This window comes from Periplaneta americana, chromosome 3 (assembly GCF_040183065.1).
Source record: "Periplaneta americana isolate PAMFEO1 chromosome 3, P.americana_PAMFEO1_priV1, whole genome shotgun sequence".
Classification (NCBI taxonomy): domain Eukaryota; kingdom Metazoa; phylum Arthropoda; class Insecta; order Blattodea; family Blattidae; genus Periplaneta; species Periplaneta americana.
In genome coordinates this window covers 269,763-288,036 of record NC_091119.1, presented here as the reverse complement: position 1 = coordinate 288,036, position 18,274 = coordinate 269,763, and the positions used below count along the sequence as shown (strand labels likewise).

Sequence of the window (18,274 nt, the reverse complement as noted above, 5' to 3'; positions counted from 1 at the left end):
GAAGCCATGGACGCACGCACACCGGCGAGAAGGAATTCCAGTGCTGGGTCTGCGGGAAATGTTTCTCTCAGTCGGGGGCGCTGACGATCCATGCACGCACGCATACTGGGGAGAAGCCTTTTATGTGCGATACCTGTGGGAAAGGCTTCACGAGGCCTTGCAAGCTGAGGAATCATGCACGGTCGCATACCGGCGAGAGGCCATTTGAGTGCAAAGTCTGTGGGAAATGTTTTTCACATTCTGGAACGCTCAAACTTCATAAACGAACTCACACGGGTGTGAAACCGCTGAAGTGCAACATCTGCGGCAAATGTTTCTCACAATACGGAACTCTGGGGAGACACAGACGGATGCACACGGGCGAAAGTAAGCTGTAATACGATAACTGTCGGAAATGCAGACATTATTAGAACACACGGGCGAATAATCTTTAAAATTCCGTGTCTGTCAGTGGTGTTTCCGCCAAAGAACACCTTCCACGAATTACGTACTTTGGTAATGAGTTAGACCTATGGATGTGTCTAACGAAAAATCCAAGTCCACTTCTTCACTATGAAACGAACGGTTCGGGTTTTTTTCGAGATTTTTCCCCAAGCAATTGAAGTGGAAATATTGGATAACTTTCTCATTTATTCATTAGTATTGTCAGTACCATAGCTCTGGTTAAGTTCTGGGTGCAGTTTGTTGCAGTTTCATGGTTGTCGCATGTTTTTAACCATGAAACTATCTCTGTATTAAGAATCAAGTCATTTGCTGAATAGTTCTAGAGCCATCACTGTTCAAATTCAGCAATGTAGCTTAAGAAGAACGTGGTTGGTATTCACTGATGTTAACTGATGCTGAGTTTTAGGCAACATAGCCATGAACTCTATAGCTCTGCAATATTTCTCATACACAGTGGTTCACAGGAGAGTGCCCGACATCGATGAATGTGATTCTCTTCCGTTTCTTTGTGAAGACCGCATTGGTCAAAATAGTGAAGAAATAATTGCAATTTTGTAAAAGATTTTCACAAACTTTTATGTGCTGTAAACAAGCACAAAAATGAAACAGCACTTTTCTTTGAATAAAAACTCAGGAATTGTATTTTGTTTTACATTGAGACACTGCCATCTGTTCATTCATACAGTACTATTCTACCCAACGGCAGGTTTTCCACTGTAAACCCAGCATTCTACTATCTTTCCTTTTTTCTTTCGTCTTCTATTGTTAGCAATAGCTTGTTAATAGGGTTATATTTAAATGTTGAGTGAATTAATCTTTTAAGTGTTGGAAATTACAAATTTGATACAGGGTTTTGTAAGATATCACTTCCCTTCTTACCAAATGATCAGTAGCTTCATTGCCAGTACTCATTGAAAGCCAACACTTTTAGTAAGGTTCATCTCATGGAGTATAGTGTTTAAAAAATGTACTTTTTCTAGTTTTAATTCACAGATTGGTTGTTACAACAATAATGGCTGCTTTAGAATCACTGAATATCTGTTTGTGTGTCTAATTTGAAATTACACAGGCATTACTGTCCATAAAAGCACGTTCTTAACAATTTTATCTTACAAGAAAATACTTAATAATGCAAAACTAATTTATATTTGCAGCAGAGTATTATGACTATAACATATAAATGAGTAAACTGTATGATACGAATATAAACAGAGAGAGAAATATCTTCTTAATTAACCAAATTTCCATTAATGTGTTTCTTAAATATATCATCTGTTCCTGAAAATAAATCAGTATCGTTGTAATTATTTAACTTATTATAAAGGAACAGCAATTTGATTAGGGGTGAATTTTTATGACTTACTATCTTTGATCTAGGAATATCGAGAATTACTTTTTTTTGCGACTTAACAAATGGAGCATAAAAGGGAATTCATTTCAATATATCTGAAGAATCGATTTTCTTTGTGAGTATTCTCTTGAGAAATACTGATCTCCTATGTTGGAGGGATTCCATATTAAACATTGATGTTAGCTGCAGTGTTGGTGTCCGAAAGGGCGAGAAAGTTTAAACGATTTAGAGTACATATATCTTAAAAATTTATTTTCAATAATTTCAACTACATGTTGATCTTGATGCATTGGGTCTCATATGATTGAGGCACATTCTAATTTACTTTGAACTAAACTGTTGTATAGTAGCGTCAGGACTGCAGGATTATTAACAGTTCTCAAATTTCTTATAACAAATTCAGTGCTTTGTAAGCAGAATCAATAGCTTATTGAAAGTAAGAGAATTTGGAGTGTCGAATAGATGGTGTCAACTTCTTGTGGGTTGCAAGGAGTAGTGAAGTGCATTCCATAACCTCTCCTACTCAAATCCCATCCTTACCTTCCCGTGGTGCAACCTGTTTTAACAAACGAGGCTCTGGGGACCGAGTCACAGCGGTATAACCGTTCCGTCAAAATGAGGAAATGCCATTTCAGCATGCATAAGCGTCTCGTAAGTGGTGAAGAGGGGATATGGTCATTTGAGTTGCCTGCCATTCCTCCCACTATGTCATATCGTCAGATGTGATCCTCTAAATAGTTTGGGGTGGGTGTTGCATGTAGAACATGGTGCCTGCATTGAATCGGTGATATTTTTGCTACACCACTCCAATATATTTGTAGTTGGTATTTTAAAAGCGTATGAATATACTCCATTTTTTAAATAAGAGTATAGAAGGATTTTTATTTCTGGTAGCTAGTCAGCACTGCAACACAGATGGTACGTTGCAAGGTCATGTCTGTCTGACAGTTTGTGCTTCACTTTAGAATTAATAATTTAAATTTCTGTTTCACGTACTACGTATGGATGAAGTAAATCCAAAGACAGTTGGCTAAACACAGTGCTATGTATGGTCCTCATTTCTAGTCTCTGATTAGAATTAATTAAAATCTTGGGAAAGCCAAAACTATGCATCCCTGTAATAAATAATCAGGATATGTGAAAGAAGAAAATGAAACAATTTAACTAGCTACTGATAATGGTACTGCTCTTAAACTATTAAATGGGTAGCTTAATAATAAAGAGAGAATTGCGCACAAATGTGCATAGATGTCACTGTAGCACAAATTACTTAATCTGACACATTGGTCTTGCCGTTCACTCACTACAGAATTGTGTCAGTGATTCTTTCCTTTGTTTGCACGTAAGTACATGGTATCTGTCACAGAAACACTCGCAAAGATCACATACACACATGGGGTTTGGATCATGGTAGCTTTTGGTTTTGCAGGACATACATAATATCAACAAGCTCTCGCTCAACACAGCCATCAAGCTCTTCAAAACAAAAATCAACCCCATAATTACATACGGTCTGGAGATCATCTGGGAAGATCTAAATAGAAGCAGTCTTAACCAAATAGAAAAAGTCAAGGCAACATACCTGAAAAGGATACTCTGCATCTCCAAATTTTCCCCATCACGCCTAGCTTATGAGCTCGCCAGAGAGACCTTTTACATAGAGGACCTGCGCCACCAACTGCTACTACCGGCAACAGAACAACATGTGACACTACGATCGGAGCTAAGAAGCAAGAAAAACCAGATCTGGGACGATTTCTACACCACACATGCGATGACATCACACGACTGGAAGAGGGCATCCTACGATCTGAGGCATGTGACCACACGCCTGGCAATACATGGCTTCCACTTCGAATGGGTAGCTTAATAAAAATAAGATACGTGAATGTCCTTTAAATTTAATTCGAATTTGACTTTGGCAAATCCAGCAGATGGTCCCTAACACTCGTCAACTTCTTCCACTGTTCTTCCAAACTCTGGATCTCACCAGGCAAATTCTTCTAGCCCTGTACTGCAAAAAGTTCCAACTCTAGGCCTTTGTTGAGTACGCTAATTGTTGGGCCTGTTTGATGGCTGCTGCGTCCGTTGAATCTAGGGCATATGAAGCATTTGAATTTATCAAAGTTTTTGCACAAGAAAACTGAGCATCTTATCCAAGTAACCCACCTTGTGACAGGGATTGTGGAAGGTGGAGCGCAGTAACTTGACGACTGCGGGCTTTCTCAAGGCAGCAATGAAGGCATTTACCTGCTGTCATTTTCACAAACACGGTGCAGTCAATATCCTTATCAGTTTCACATTTGTTGCTGCGATATGGTTTAGGCCTACATAAGTTATATTTTGATATTTATTGACTATTGTTGACTTGTGATTAAACCAGATTTAAAAAGGCTGTTTAAGAAGAGAGAAAATATCTATTTTTCTGTCCAATCATTAAAAAAATGCAGAGAAAAGTGCTTTAGCATGAAAAAGGTGGGAAAATGTGGAGAAATGTAGCAATCTCATGAAATGATGCAAAAAAGTTGCAATAAGTTGCATTTATTTCGTTTCATTTCATGACCCAAATACATATCCTGACCTGTCTGTATGAAATGGAAAGGTGCAACACCTTAAAATCCTTCTCTAATTTACCACGTCGAGAAGGCTAAATTTGTCAGTACCTAGTAAGATTGATATGTGTACCGATAAAGGAGTATTTTGCAAGTCATTTTTCATGAAAAAATATGTACAATGTTGACAAAAAATTGTACACTGTTGTGAAGTAACGGTTAGCGTGTGTGACAGTGCAACGAGCGGACCCATGTTTTTGCAGTTTCCGTTTCTTAGGAAATGTTACCAGGTTGTTGTTTTTTCCAGGGTTTACTTCAACCTTCAACCACATTGCTCTTAATATTGACAACAATGTGTATTTACTTGAATTTGGTGGTAAACCATAACGTAAAACCATAAATGTCGTTAATTAAACAAAAAAAAAAAAAACAGTTGTTCCACAGTCTCCTTGATAGCAGAAGAGACTAGTACCGTGGTGTATTGTTTTTTCACGGCTCCCTTAATTTCGTTCGATTTACTTTCTGCAATGCCTACTGAATGTTAGTTTACGTATTTTTGACCTTAGTAATGGTACAAAATTGATCGTATTCAGTACCAGAAGTCTGTATCTTCGTCACTGTGTTTCGTTTGTGTACATAAGTATTAAGATGTTTTTTTACGTAGGAGGGACCCGAAGGCGTGCACTGCAGCGTGAGGCTTATTGTGTCTGCTTTTCATTTCATTTCATTTATTGTATTCCCAGAGTTTAAATTAGCAGTGAAGCTTTAAGATGTGGAACAAGTCAAAATTTTACAAGATTGCAATTACAATTTTTTGGCGAGATGTAGTGAGATTAGAATTACAATTTTTTGGCGGGATTTAATGAGATGAGGCCGAGGATTCGCGAACAGATTACCTGGCATTTGCCTTATGATTTGGGAAAATCTCGGAAAAAAACCCAACCAGGTAATCGGACCAAACAGGGATGAAGTGAAGTGAGGCCATAGACCACCCTGAATCCGCCCTACGGCTGGGGAAAGCCTCAGGAGAAACTCCAATCAGACCAAACGGGGATTCAACCGAAGTGCGCGCGCAGCTTCGGATCAGCGACCTACATTGGTAGCTGTACTGAAAATATACAGTACATAGGCAATCAAATTATTGAATTTACAAACCCAAACGATTATTCACCAATTGTGCTGTAAAATGCAATACATAGGAAGTAAGTTAATTCAATTTAAAAGCAAAAACAATTCAATGATTGGACTATAATGCACGCAGTGGATGTGGCTGGGGGTTTGTATCTCATCTTGCTGTATGTGATATAGGCCTATTCTGTATAGTTAGCTAATGTATTGTTTATGCTTGAAAATTAACTAGTTTTTTTTTAGAACCTCTAGCTTAGCTCAGCCGGCTGCTGATTCAGACTTCAGTTAGATCCCGCTTGGGGTGATTATCTGCTCGGGTTTTTCCAAATTTTTCCCCAAGTGTAAGGTAAATGTCAGGTAATATATGGAGAAGTCTGCCTTCACCTCATCTCTCCAAAAATTGTGTAACTCTTCACTTGTTCCGCATCTTAAATGCTTCATTGTCATTGTGAGGTCTATAAAAGACATTAACAACCTGGAGTACTATGTCCACAAACATTTCGCTAAGTATTTCGTAACGTATATCTGTGGGAATTGAAGATGACGGTGCGGAAAGGAAGTATTTGTAGTCGGCTATTGCAGTTTATGATCACTGTTATATTTCAGGTTGAACTGACCCAAAAAGCAATCGGCATTGTATAGGCTTCTCATTAATTTAAAGCAGGGATCATGTTGCAGTGGAATTAATAGCATTTCCAACCTCCAAGAAACATCAAATAGGTAATTATCTGACGCTGTTCCTTGAGTTGTGATGGAGGTTATCAAGAAGGACGGCCCGTTGGCTGTAAAATCAAACGATGGTGCAAATACAGAAGAGGCAAATTATTCACCACATGTGAGTGTGAAGAGGAGAGATTCTTCAGTAAGACCCTAGGACTGCACAAATCTTTTCTGAATGAACTGGCCCTCCTCACAATTAGAGAGTCAGTCAAACTTTTACGGAACCACGTATATGGACTCTAATTCAGTGTATGGAAAAAATTGACGCAAAATTATCATTTTTCTTTTTCCTTCTTAGCTTTCATTGATTCTTTACTTGACATTTTTTTTTCTTCTGTAAACTGCCATTGTTTGTTTATTTGTTTGCCTTTTTTCTTACTCTTTTAGCTGTCATCATCTATTTGTTCTTGTATTGTTTTGTATGCTATGTCTAATGGCAGCCTCTAATTTGAGGAAGCTGCGATAAATAAATAAAATATAAACTTCATAATTTATCGGTCAGTGCATGTTGATTGAGTGGTTATATCATTACACACTATATTGTATTTGAGATATGCTTAACCCGACATTTCGTTGAACGAGCCGTGAGATACTTCCCTTTCCACATCGCTTCCATACCTTCAGCTGTCTCCTCTCTAATACCAACATAACTTTGGTGACATTACGAAAGTTTACACTAATGTAGGCTACACTCAAGCTATGCCTTGCAGATACCAATCTGTGACAGGTTAGATTCGGTTAGTTTAGGTTTTTATTATGCCTTGCGCATAGAAATCTCTGCAGGATTTTCAAAGCCTTGTGATTTTTGTTTAGCGATATTGTCAACGTAATGGCCGACGTGGAAACGGAAGTTACAGTATGGGAATTTTGTGTCTTTTTCATTATTATTTGTCATACTTCACTGTATTCCATTAGTTATTGAAGTAATACAAGTTTACGTTCTTCGCATTACATCATAGCCTATCGTGTGTTTTATGTGCCTGCGTTCCTCTCCTTCATTAGAAAGCACAACGTTTGCACTTCCATTACAACACATCTCTCATTTCACACGTAATTTACTACATTTCCGAATAGTTTCCTTCACTTGACATATTTCCCAAAAAAAATCCTTAACTTCTGAAATCCATCTCCACAAGAAATTGTACCATTTTCGCTTCCAAAATCACCAGGACTACCCCAACGCACGTTTTTCCGCATCTGATAAGCAACAAAACTCCTGTATTGCGCGTTGCTTATCTTTCGCCCATTATGGCGCATGTCATTAAATTTCTGTTAAATATCTAGTTGTTAGTAATGAGGAAGAAAATGGAAATATTTGATAAAAGATGGCTCTGCACTCAGACGTTCTTCCCCTCTCCTCCTCTCTCGCTTTTTCTGTCAGTTTCCCTCTGTCAACTGTCACTAAACCAATTACTTCCACACATGCAGAGTTATGAATCTTTTAACTTACATTTAATTAAAACCTGAAACCGTAATTTTTTGTTGAATAATTTGTGCTCCATTTTCATTACAAAATTGCAAAATCAGCTGAAGGAATTAAATCTAAAATATAAAGTTATCGATCACTATCTACCCACTCACTCAGACAAGCTGAAATGTGCTTGAACACATTGCGGATCACTAGCTTAAACAAACGTAGGCCCTACCCAGTTGCATACAGGTTAGTACAGTATATACCGTGGCACCATTTCTGATTATAACTATGAACGTTTTGCTTTCCTGTCATTTGCTCGAAATCTCACAGCTGTAGCTCGAAGGGTACTGAGGTGGACTCAAGATCTCACACAGGCGAGGGTTCGAGTCCCGCATGGCTCTGAGTATCTTCTTTACGTATTGATCATATCTCACCTTCTTTCGAGAAGTTATCATGGCTTGGGTTACTTGAAAAAAGAAATCTGCACTCGCTTTCTCTCTTATATCGAATTATACATACTTCATCCCCCTCTTATTTATTGAACCGTTTCCATACTCTCTCTCGCTATCATAATATTAATACTCGATCACAACTCGATTAACACACTAGTATTTCTACTCCTCACATGATATCTGTATTCCTCATCTGTCACTGTTGCTACCTCTCGTCACTGGAACTCTCTGCCACCTGAAATAAAAGGCTGCCAAACCTTGAAATCTTTCAAATCCAAGTTAGAAAATTATCTTATGACGAGTTGCCAAACTAACTTACTATTGTAATAAGGGTTGTTTTGCATGTTTCCATGTATTCACTAAATTTTTTATATTCTAGTGATATTTATTTTTTATCTGTTTCTGATTCATCACATTTCCCGATATGGTATGTCTATCTTTAGCTGCTTAAAATCATAAGTTTCCTTGCTATGTGAACCTAATAGATAATCTGTTCATTGTGTGCTTTGCACTTTATTATTATTATTATTATTATTATTATTATTATTAATATTATTATTATCATCATCCCATATTTTTGTACTTTGTTTATACACTTTTCACATTTTCTTATGCATTTTCCTTTCTTTCTATATGCTGTCGTATATATATATATATATATATATATATGCCTATACATATATTATGTCTCATCTCTACTAATTTGTTGTTTAAGCTCTCATATGTAACAGTTTTAAGAATAGATAAAAAGAAAGACTATCGAATATGAAAAAGAGGAAAGATTATGATTATCTACTTCAGTTTCTTTGTCCTGTATTTAGTAAATTACTAGTGTTTTTTATCATAGTTTTATTCCTGGTTGAATGTTACAGAAGACCATATGGCCTTAACTTTGCCAGGTTAAATAAATCTCTATTATTATTATTGTTGTTATTATTATTATTATTATTATTACTTACTTACTTACTTACTGGCTTTTAAGGAACCCGTAGGTTCATTGCCGCCCTCACATAAGCCCGCCATTGGTCCCTATCCTGAGCCAGATTAATCCAGTCTCTACCATCATATCCTACCTCCCTCAAATCCATTTTAATATTATCTTCCCATCTATTATTATTATTATTATTATTATCAAGACATGTACACCCAATACTACTACTACTACTACTACTACTAATAATAATAATAATAATAATAATAATAATAATAATAATAGTGTTTCTCATACTTATGTCGTCTGTGTATTCCTCAGCAAGAGACATCAGTGGAGTGCAACGACCCAGATCTCAAATGGGAAGTGAAGGTTGAGGAATCTCCAGAGCCTATTAAGTTTCCTGTGCTCAAGTGTGAGCCTGAGGTGAGTGGTGCTGATTGGTCCCTCCTAATTTGTCCTCACGTTTATCTTTCGTTCTCATTTGTCAGGAAACTCCCCGTTATGTCTTACTAATAATGCTTCACGTTACGGCATTGGACTGTTAGTATTAGTGGCATATTACAACTTTATTTGGTGTCATGGACTTTGGTTGATATTTACTGTTAGGAAAAGAGCTTTCGAAACTTGTAACCTTATTTTCAGTAAGTTGATCACACTTACTAGCATTGCTGCACATGACAAGTAGTTTTCCTCCGGAGAAATATCTAATAATTGTAAAGTTCCAATAACCTAATACTTACGGCTTGTCCAGGCCTTACTTCATTGCCTCCTCTTCTTCAAATTCTTGTAGCACATTTGTCTGCTGACCCAGAAGAGCGGGAGGCATTGCTTCGTTTCCCACTTCATCTCATTACCTGTTTAAGTTTCTTTCGAAAAATGTAATCCCAACGTCAGGCAACTCCAGTGTCATCTGACCAATATACCTCGTCAACACCATTTTCAACAATGGTAAATTACGTAGTAGCTGATACAGCGTCGCTAAAATATTAAAGACATAGATATGGAGAATGTTTTTCAGAGATATAGACAAGATATTTCCACTGATATCATCCAACATCTAATACATTTTTTAAACTTCGTTGTATTTTCTCATAGATTCCAGTAGATGATGTTCACACAGTCAGTCCATGATTTCTTGTGCTGGGCAAGACCCATTCTTAAAAGTACCATGTAAGCTACTTCAGGACTGAATGCCGATTCTGTATTAAGGATAGTTTAAGGTATTTCGTAAGTGGAAAGTTGAATACAAATTAAATAATTTTTACTTTAAAAATTTAGCAATATTACAAAATGTTTTTCATTCATGCAAATTATCATTCCTTATGAATATCTTTTCCAGTGAAACACAAGAATGTCTACATTGCGTTGAGTTGATAGCATTCTCAATGTCTTAAATTAGATCTACTTTTGTGTATTTTCTTCATCACTGGTAGATGTATTTGACATGATGTGTGTTTAAACTGATTATATACCGACTGGAATCCTTGGATCTTTCCTTGAAGGTAGAATATGGTCCATCTCAGTTCCTCTTATTATTTCTGATGCTTCAGATATCAAGTTGCTCAATATCCAGCCTGATTTCTAGTATATCTTTTTGCCCTAACAACTACAAACTGCAACGTCATGACCACACTCACACAATATTCATAGTTATAAGTATGTCATGACCTTTCAAAGTGTCCGTATTACTCTTGCGTGTTATATTAAATATTTTTTCAGCAGGAGGAATTTGACGTGCTTAAACTAAAAGAGGAGGCTAAGCTGGAAGTAGAGGAAGAAGGATCTGAAGTCTTGGCTGAGAGGTGAGTGTGGTGTACGTGTGTCCGATTTATGCTTGATTTCAGTCAAATGATTACGTAGCAAATCAATAATGAATTTTACCGTGAGATATAAAAAAAGAACACCTGTTGTACATGTAAAACGGATTTTATTTTTGCATATGTAGCTGTAAATTTCCACACTTGATGTTTATTTATTACACTCATGTGGCCAATATTGTGACGTCCTGTTTGGCTATAAACACTTACATCTCCCTGCTGATCACAAAAAGTCTGACATGTTCACAATCGATAGCTGCACTGAACAATTTGCTGTTCCTGTCTAACATGTTGTCTGGAAATTAAATAGCCAGAGGCTAACATTCATTCCACAAAACTCAGTGGAAATGTCAATTTGTGGAAAACGTTTGGATTGATTGATAATTACTTATTTTTCTTTTTTTTTTGTAAGATGCTCACATTTCATTTTGAAATTCCTTTCATCACTTGGCCGATTTCTGTTACGGCAGGAATGTAATTATGTGTGACTTCAAATCAGGTAATAGCAGGAAGAAGCAGTAAAATTCTTCCGGGCTCAGGAGTTGCAAGTCATGATTTCAACATTCGCATAATTTCTATGTAACTTTTGACTGAATTGTAACATCCTGCAATTTATTTCTGAACGTTATTGAACAGTACAGGATTGACATCTGTGCTGCTTGTGTCATGGTTACATCCCCATTATGGAGCTTTGTATGGCCCACCAAGTTGCATGGCCGACTGTCTTTTGCTTTATACTCCCGTCTTATTTCTATAGTCAGATCTGTGAAATGCCAACTAGCGTTATAAAACCAAATTTCTTAACGTCATACACTGGAATAGTCGTCATCCATTTTTCATTGTTTAGAGTTATATGGGTGCCCGGGTACATCAGTTGGTTGAGTAGCTGACTACGGAATCGGAGATTCTAAATTGAATACTGCTTGGTGCATTGGGATTTGTCTCTTTAAGGAACATTCCAGCATGCCTTGTGGTGCACAGAGCATTCTCTCAGTTGGAGTACCTGTGGACGAAAACAATGTGAGCTTGGTTCGAATCTCATATTAGATCCGATGATATGAAAGCTGGCCTACCGTGCACTTTAGTAGCTTATAAAACATATTTTCATTGTTTGTATTTTATGACTTCATGTTGATTCTTGCTACTGTTGTGATGTTCGTGGTCATGACTCGTGGGATGTTTTGTTTACAGCGTTTTGCATAATGACGAACTTGAATCGCCACGGGTGAAACTCACACCTAGAAATTGTGTTGCGCCTGAGAATCCTGTAAGTTAAAGTCCAGTAATTAAACCACAACCGAATGGCAAATAATTGCTAAGCAGTTTGCATGTCATGCGGATAAAAATTCATTCTGTGGCAAACTGTTACAGGAGCTGCACACTATCCGCACACACGACAGCGATAAGAAATTTAAGTGCGACATCTGTGGGAAGTATTCAACACAACTGGGTCATCTTAAAAGACATATATGGACCCACACCGGCGAGAAGCCATTTAGATGCAGTGTCTGTGGCAAATGTTTTCCGCGGTCTGGATATCTGAAATGTCACGTGCGAACGCACACAGGGGAGAAGCCTTTCAAGTGCGACGTCTGTGGAAGTTGCTTCTCGAAGCCAGAGCACCTCAAGAGGCATAAACGTTCGCACGCGGGGCTGCTGCTGTACAAATGCGATTTCTGTGCGAAACGTTTCTCGCAATCGGCGCACCTAAAATCTCATGTACGTTCTCACACGGGCGAGAAACCATTCAAATGTGAGGTGTGTGGAAAGTGCTTCCTACAGACTGGACATCTTAAAACACACGAACGCACCCACACAGGCGAGAAGTTGTTCAGATGCGTTGTATGCGGGAAATGCTTCTCACAAGCAGGAAATCTTAAAAGTCATGCACATACTCACACTAGGCAAATACCATTCAAATGCGAATTTTGTGGCAAATTTTTTTCACGATTAGAGAAACTAACAATCCATGCACAAACGCAAAAATGTGAGAAGATATTTGAGTGTGATAAATGAGGGAAAAGTTTTGCTCAATTGGGAATACTTGCAAATAATTTATGTACCCACATGAGCTGAAATACCTTGAAATGCAATATTCGTGGCGAGTGTTGTCACCCTGCTCTTCCCTGCGTCCTTAAACTGGCAAAAGATTACTTAAAATCTACATTGAACAATATTGTGATGCGCTCTTGAATGCACACCGTGAGGGCCTTTAATTACGGATACTGGGTTGTACTGTTTGCATGATTTTCGCGTATAAAGATGAATATATAAAATATTTTTTCCTCTGCTTCTCTCGAACACGAACTAATGGCCTTTGCACTGTGATAAAGAAATGTTGGCGACTTGTTAGCTGGCCACGGAAAAAATTGTCGTTAATTGTTTTAGTATAGGCATGGCAGAAAGAAAAATCCATTGAAAAAGAAAATTTGCTATTGTCAACGGTTAGGAACACCTATTAAAACAAGTTTTAATCTCGCACATTTCAAACTTTCCCCCCATGTCACAAACATATTTGAGGAAACGAGTCCAATAAAAATACTACTTTATCAGTTACACAAGTACAATGTGATATCCTCAAACGTTCACTTTGTCTTATAAAAATGTTACGTGATTAATCACATTTTCACACTGGAATTAAACATTTTAAAATATAAATCCATTTTCAAGGTCTATATAATTTACTTTAGCGCAGGACATTTCAGCCTAGAATTTTTTTTTTATTTTATTGGGTTATTTTACGACGCTGTATCAACATCTAGGTTATTTAGCGTCTGAATGAAATGAAGGTGATAATGCCAGTGAAATGAGTCCAGGGTCCAGCACCGAAAGTTACCCAGCATTTGCTCGTATTGGGTTGAGGGAAAACTCCGGAAAAAACCTCAACCAGGTAACTTGCCCCGACCGGGATTCGAACCCGGGCCACCTGGTTTCGCGGCCAGACGCGCTGACCGTTACTCCACAGGTGTGGACGCCTTGTATGTAAAGTCGTTTCTGAGTAAATGATTTTTCAATTTACAACAATAAAAATTATTATTTTCTTTATACTTCTTTTTTCTGCCATTCCTCCATTAAAACAATGAAAGGTAACACTACCCAACATGAAATTTATCCCGTGAATATAAAACATGTTTTTAGTGCACTTTTACGCGTAGATTCTGAAAACAATGCGTAAAATGTTACATCACGTCACAGTTTTTAGATTTTTTTAGGTATTTTATATGGAAAACAAGTTCGCGTGTCACCTGGTAACATGTGTGTCATATGTTGGCTACCGTTTTCCTACACGATTACTTACATACTTACAAAATGTAAAGATGAAAATGTGTTGTTTGTTATACCATCCAACCTGTTGTCAGAATACCGGTAATAAATCTGTCTTTTCTTCTAGAAGTAGACACGGCAAAGACATAACCCCAGGTAGAAACCAGTCTGGCACTTCTAATGGGTTGTAAAGTAATATTATTTCCTTCATAAACGTGATGTAACTTATGTGAGAACATGTTTCTGTGTAGATGTTAATGGTGTAATGCGTGAACTAGGGGTTGAGCATAATCCAAATGACTGGCGATTGTTCACAGCTTCATCTAAGTTTAGCTTAAAAGCATTCTTACTTCATAATTGTAATGAATTTTCATCTGTTCCGATTTTCCATTCCGTAGGTCTTCAAGGAAGTTATGAACATATGGCTATGACTGTGCATATTTTAAAATATGGGGCTCATTGTTGGAAGGTATGTGGTGGCCTTAAAGTCATTGGTTTGGAAGAGGACTTCACAAAATGTTTGTGTGTGTGTGTGTGTGTGTGTGTGTGTGTGTGTGTGTGTGTGTGTGTGTGTGTGTGTGTGCGCGCGCGCGCCATGCTACAGAAAACCATTATGTGGTACAACGGTGGGACAAGCGGCAGGAATATGTTCTGGGGAAAGTAATGTAAAAGAAACATGATTGGTTCAGCGTGATCAGATTCTTCTTCCTCCCTTACACATAAGACTTGGGCTGATGAAGAATTTTGTCATGGCACTCAACAAGGACGGTAGTGGATTTGCATATTTGACAGGCAAGTTTCCTCACCAGGTTATCAGAATGTGTATGCCGAAATGGAGCACATCTTTTCGATGTCATCTTCAAGAAGTAACATGGCAAGTGACATTCTGTAATAATGGCGACATAAATAGCATATTATGTACATCCACTTCCATCAATAAATAATGTTTGTATTGTGTTTATACGTACCATTTACGTTAATTCAAAATTTCCCCTTTCCTTGTGCCACCCTGTAGCATTACATCCATCTAGAGAAACACTTTCAAATACCGTACTGAAGGAATTATCCATATCGATTGAGTAGCTTCTGAGATTACTTCATACAAACACACAAACATTCTCTGTGTATTAATATTGATAAACATTTATATATTCCCATCATAGAAAACAATTATATCAATATAAAAATAGTGTTAAATGAATAATATTCTCCGTTTGTCATGTGCAACGACGCCTTAAATAGACAGAGTCATTTGTTCTTATTTTATAATAGTCTACGAGTCTGAGGCAGCACTGATAAAACGTAGTTACTGTATTTTAAAATTTGTGTATCTCGTTAAATATCAGTGTTACATTTTGCATAGAATAAAACTTATCGGAAACCATTTTAAAGAAATTTTTGTTACGTAACATTTTTCATTAAAATCAGTAATAAGCGAGATATTTCGATTTATTCAATTCAGGCCCCCTTATAACACTTTAAAATCAATTATTTTTAATGCCATATTGCCTAAAATCTAAGTTAGAACGAACTTAATTTATATTCCAATTTTCATAGAAATCGGTTCGGCCATTATCGCAGGAAATGGTAACAAACATCCAGACAGACAACTCAGGATACATTAATTATACATTTTAACACCAATTATTTTTTGAAAAAAGAAAATTACCAGGAAAATTTTGGTTACAGATTTATTTATTATCAGTATAGAGTCATGGCCATCTGAATCATAAGTTGGCGATTATTTTTATTAATTGATTATTCGTAATTTTTGGAGTATCTCTGTGTATTGTTACATTAATTGTTTGAACTTAATTATCTTACAGCATTGATCACATTTAATATACAAATGTTGTTTCTTCGTCATTGTGAATTATAAGTGAAGCGGTTTCGACTTTATTTGAAACTGTTCGGTATGTTATCCTTGTGGATTTTCCACAGTCTGATCTGTACAATAGCACACTGTTCTGCTCCTAATGATCACAATTTGTGTTCGAATATTGAGTTGTGACTGTAATGCAGTTACGCAGCAAATGATACTTTGATTTACGCTGGCCTACTACTGCCAATATCCACAGACATTTCGTAAAGCAGTTCGTGTGTTTGTCGGTGCCAAATAAAGATGTCAGCTGGGAAAACAAAGTAGGCCTATTTGTAGTCAGTTTTTGCACTTCATGATTACAATAGTACAATTCACGTTGTAGTGAAGCTGTGAACAACGCATAGTTTTGTATTGAATTAAAGCAGACCACATGTACAGTTGTATGAAGAGCATTTCCATTATTCTACAAACGGGATATAGCTAATTTTATTAGACTTCTTTCAATTATGGATGTTATCAAGGCGGAACCCGAAGACCATCAATCAAACGCAGATGCAGAAGAGGCTAATCTTTTACCACATGTAAGTGTGGAAAGATTAATCAGTAATGTGCATAACCTTCAATTATTCTTTTCCTCTAGTCATGCTCATTGGGGGATTGTTACACTGTAATTTTACCAGAACGACTTTATTACTTTTCTAAAACTCATATTCCACCCTCAGAGCGACTAGAATCGTGTACTGCTCGCTGCATTTATTGTATTGTGACATAGTCTTGGCGCATGTCATTACTTTTCGGTTAGAAATTTCAGTATTAGGATTCCTCACTGACAATTATATCTTAAAATACTAAAAAGAGCAGATTTGTCTGCGTTTGACGAATACGCATCATCATGCTTACGAAAAGGCACTTTTCAGTGTCAAAAATTTATTTTGTGTGTACAGGGTTGGAATTTTGGAGTAAGAGGGAAAGGAAGGAATCCGTGTTCTGAAATTTATCCTCTGTGGGAAATTAGTTTTTAGATTGCAGATAAAGACTTGATCCGCTGATGGCTACAAGTAATGAGTAATAAAATGAAAATATTGGTTAAAAATGGTTCTCTACTTGAAACTCTTCCTTCTCTCTACACAATGTTGCCTTCTGCATTTCTTTTTATTTTGATGTACCGAAGTACATATGATATTTCCATGCAGATATTCTGCTTTCTCAGATGATGAGAGAGAGATGGAACGGAGAAAAATTCTCTCCGGCGCCGGGATTTGAACCCGGGTTTTCAGCTCTCCGTGCTGATGCTTTAACCACTAAGCCACGCCGGATACAATCCCGACACCGTTGAGAATCGTCTCAGATTAAGCTCCATCTCTTGGGTTCCCTCTAGTGGCCGCCCTCTGCACTACGTCATAGATGTCTATGCACGCAGGACCGAAGTCCATACATGTGTAGAGGTGCACTCAGATGAGTGACTGGTTGGCCGGGGTCCGACGGTATGGGCGCCGTCTTTAAATCACAAAGTGATTTATTACGCATATCATATTTATTTTGATGTACCGAAGTACATATGATATTTCCATGCAGATATTCTGCTTTCTCAGATGATGAGAGAGAGATGGAACGGAGAAAAATTCTCTCCGGCGCCGGGATTTGAACCCGGGTTTTCAGCTCTCCGTGCTGATGCTTTAACCACTAAGCCACGCCGGATACAATCCCGACACCGTTGAGAATCGTCTCAGATTAAGCTCCATCTCTTGGGTTCCCTCTAGTGGCCGCCCTCTGCACTACGTCATAGATGTCTATGCACGCAGGACCGAAGTCCATACATGTGTAGAGGTGCACTCAGATGAGTGACTGGTTGGCCGGGGTCCGACGGTATGGGCGCCGTCTTTAAATCACAAAGTGATTTATTACGCATATCATATTTATTTTGATGTACCGAAGTACATATGATATTTCCATGCAGATATTCTGCTTTCTCAGATGATGAGAGAGAGATGGAACGGAGAAAAATTCTCTCCGGCGCCGGGATTTGAACCCGGGTTTTCAGCTCTCCGTGCTGATGCTTTAACCACTAAGCCACGCCGGGTTCAAATCCCGGCGCCGGAGAGAATTTTTCTCCGTTCCATCTCTCTCTCATCATCTGAGAAAGCAGAATATCTGCATGGAAATATCATATGTACTTCGGTACATCAAAATAAATATGATATGCGTAATAAATCACTTTGTGATTTAAAGACGGCGCCCATACCGTCGGACCCCGGCCAACCAGTCACTCATCTGAGTGCACCTCTACACATGTATGGACTTCGGTCCTGCGTGCATAGACATCTATGACGTAGTGCAGAGGGCGGCCACTAGAGGGAACCCAAGAGATGGAGCTTA

General features: G+C 37.8%; 1 protein-coding gene and 2 non-coding genes across 6 annotated transcripts; 1 reads left to right on the top strand and 2 right to left on the bottom strand.

Moving 5' to 3' along the window:
- The first annotated feature begins 4,810 nt into the window (after positions 1-4,810).
- LOC138695725 (oocyte zinc finger protein XlCOF6.1-like) lies at positions 4,811-15,024 on the top strand. Of its 4 annotated transcripts, none has more exons than XM_069819855.1 (6): positions 4,811-4,887; positions 6,082-6,337; positions 9,314-9,418; positions 10,715-10,797; positions 12,004-12,079; positions 12,184-15,024. In XM_069819855.1, the coding sequence occupies exons 2-6, from the start codon at positions 6,227-6,229 to the stop codon at positions 12,826-12,828; spliced, it is 1,020 nt and encodes a 339-aa protein (XP_069675956.1). In that variant the 5' UTR covers positions 4,811-4,887; positions 6,082-6,226; the 3' UTR covers positions 12,829-15,024. The 4 variants fall into 4 exon arrangements, with proteins under 4 accessions (XP_069675956.1, XP_069675954.1, XP_069675957.1 ...); XM_069819854.1 differs by lacking the exon at positions 4,811-4,887 and adding an exon at positions 4,912-5,038; XM_069819853.1 differs by lacking the exon at positions 4,811-4,887 and having other exon boundaries at positions 4,897-6,337.
- Positions 15,025-17,142: 2,118 nt separating this feature from the next.
- Positions 17,143-17,214, bottom strand: TRNAS-GGA (transfer RNA serine (anticodon GGA)). The gene has a single exon. It is a non-coding gene; the product is annotated as a tRNA-Ser (tRNA).
- Positions 17,215-17,524: 310 nt separating this feature from the next.
- Positions 17,525-17,596, bottom strand: TRNAS-GGA (transfer RNA serine (anticodon GGA)). Its single transcript has one exon. It is a non-coding gene; the product is annotated as a tRNA-Ser (tRNA).
- Positions 17,597-18,274: the final 678 nt, after the last annotated feature.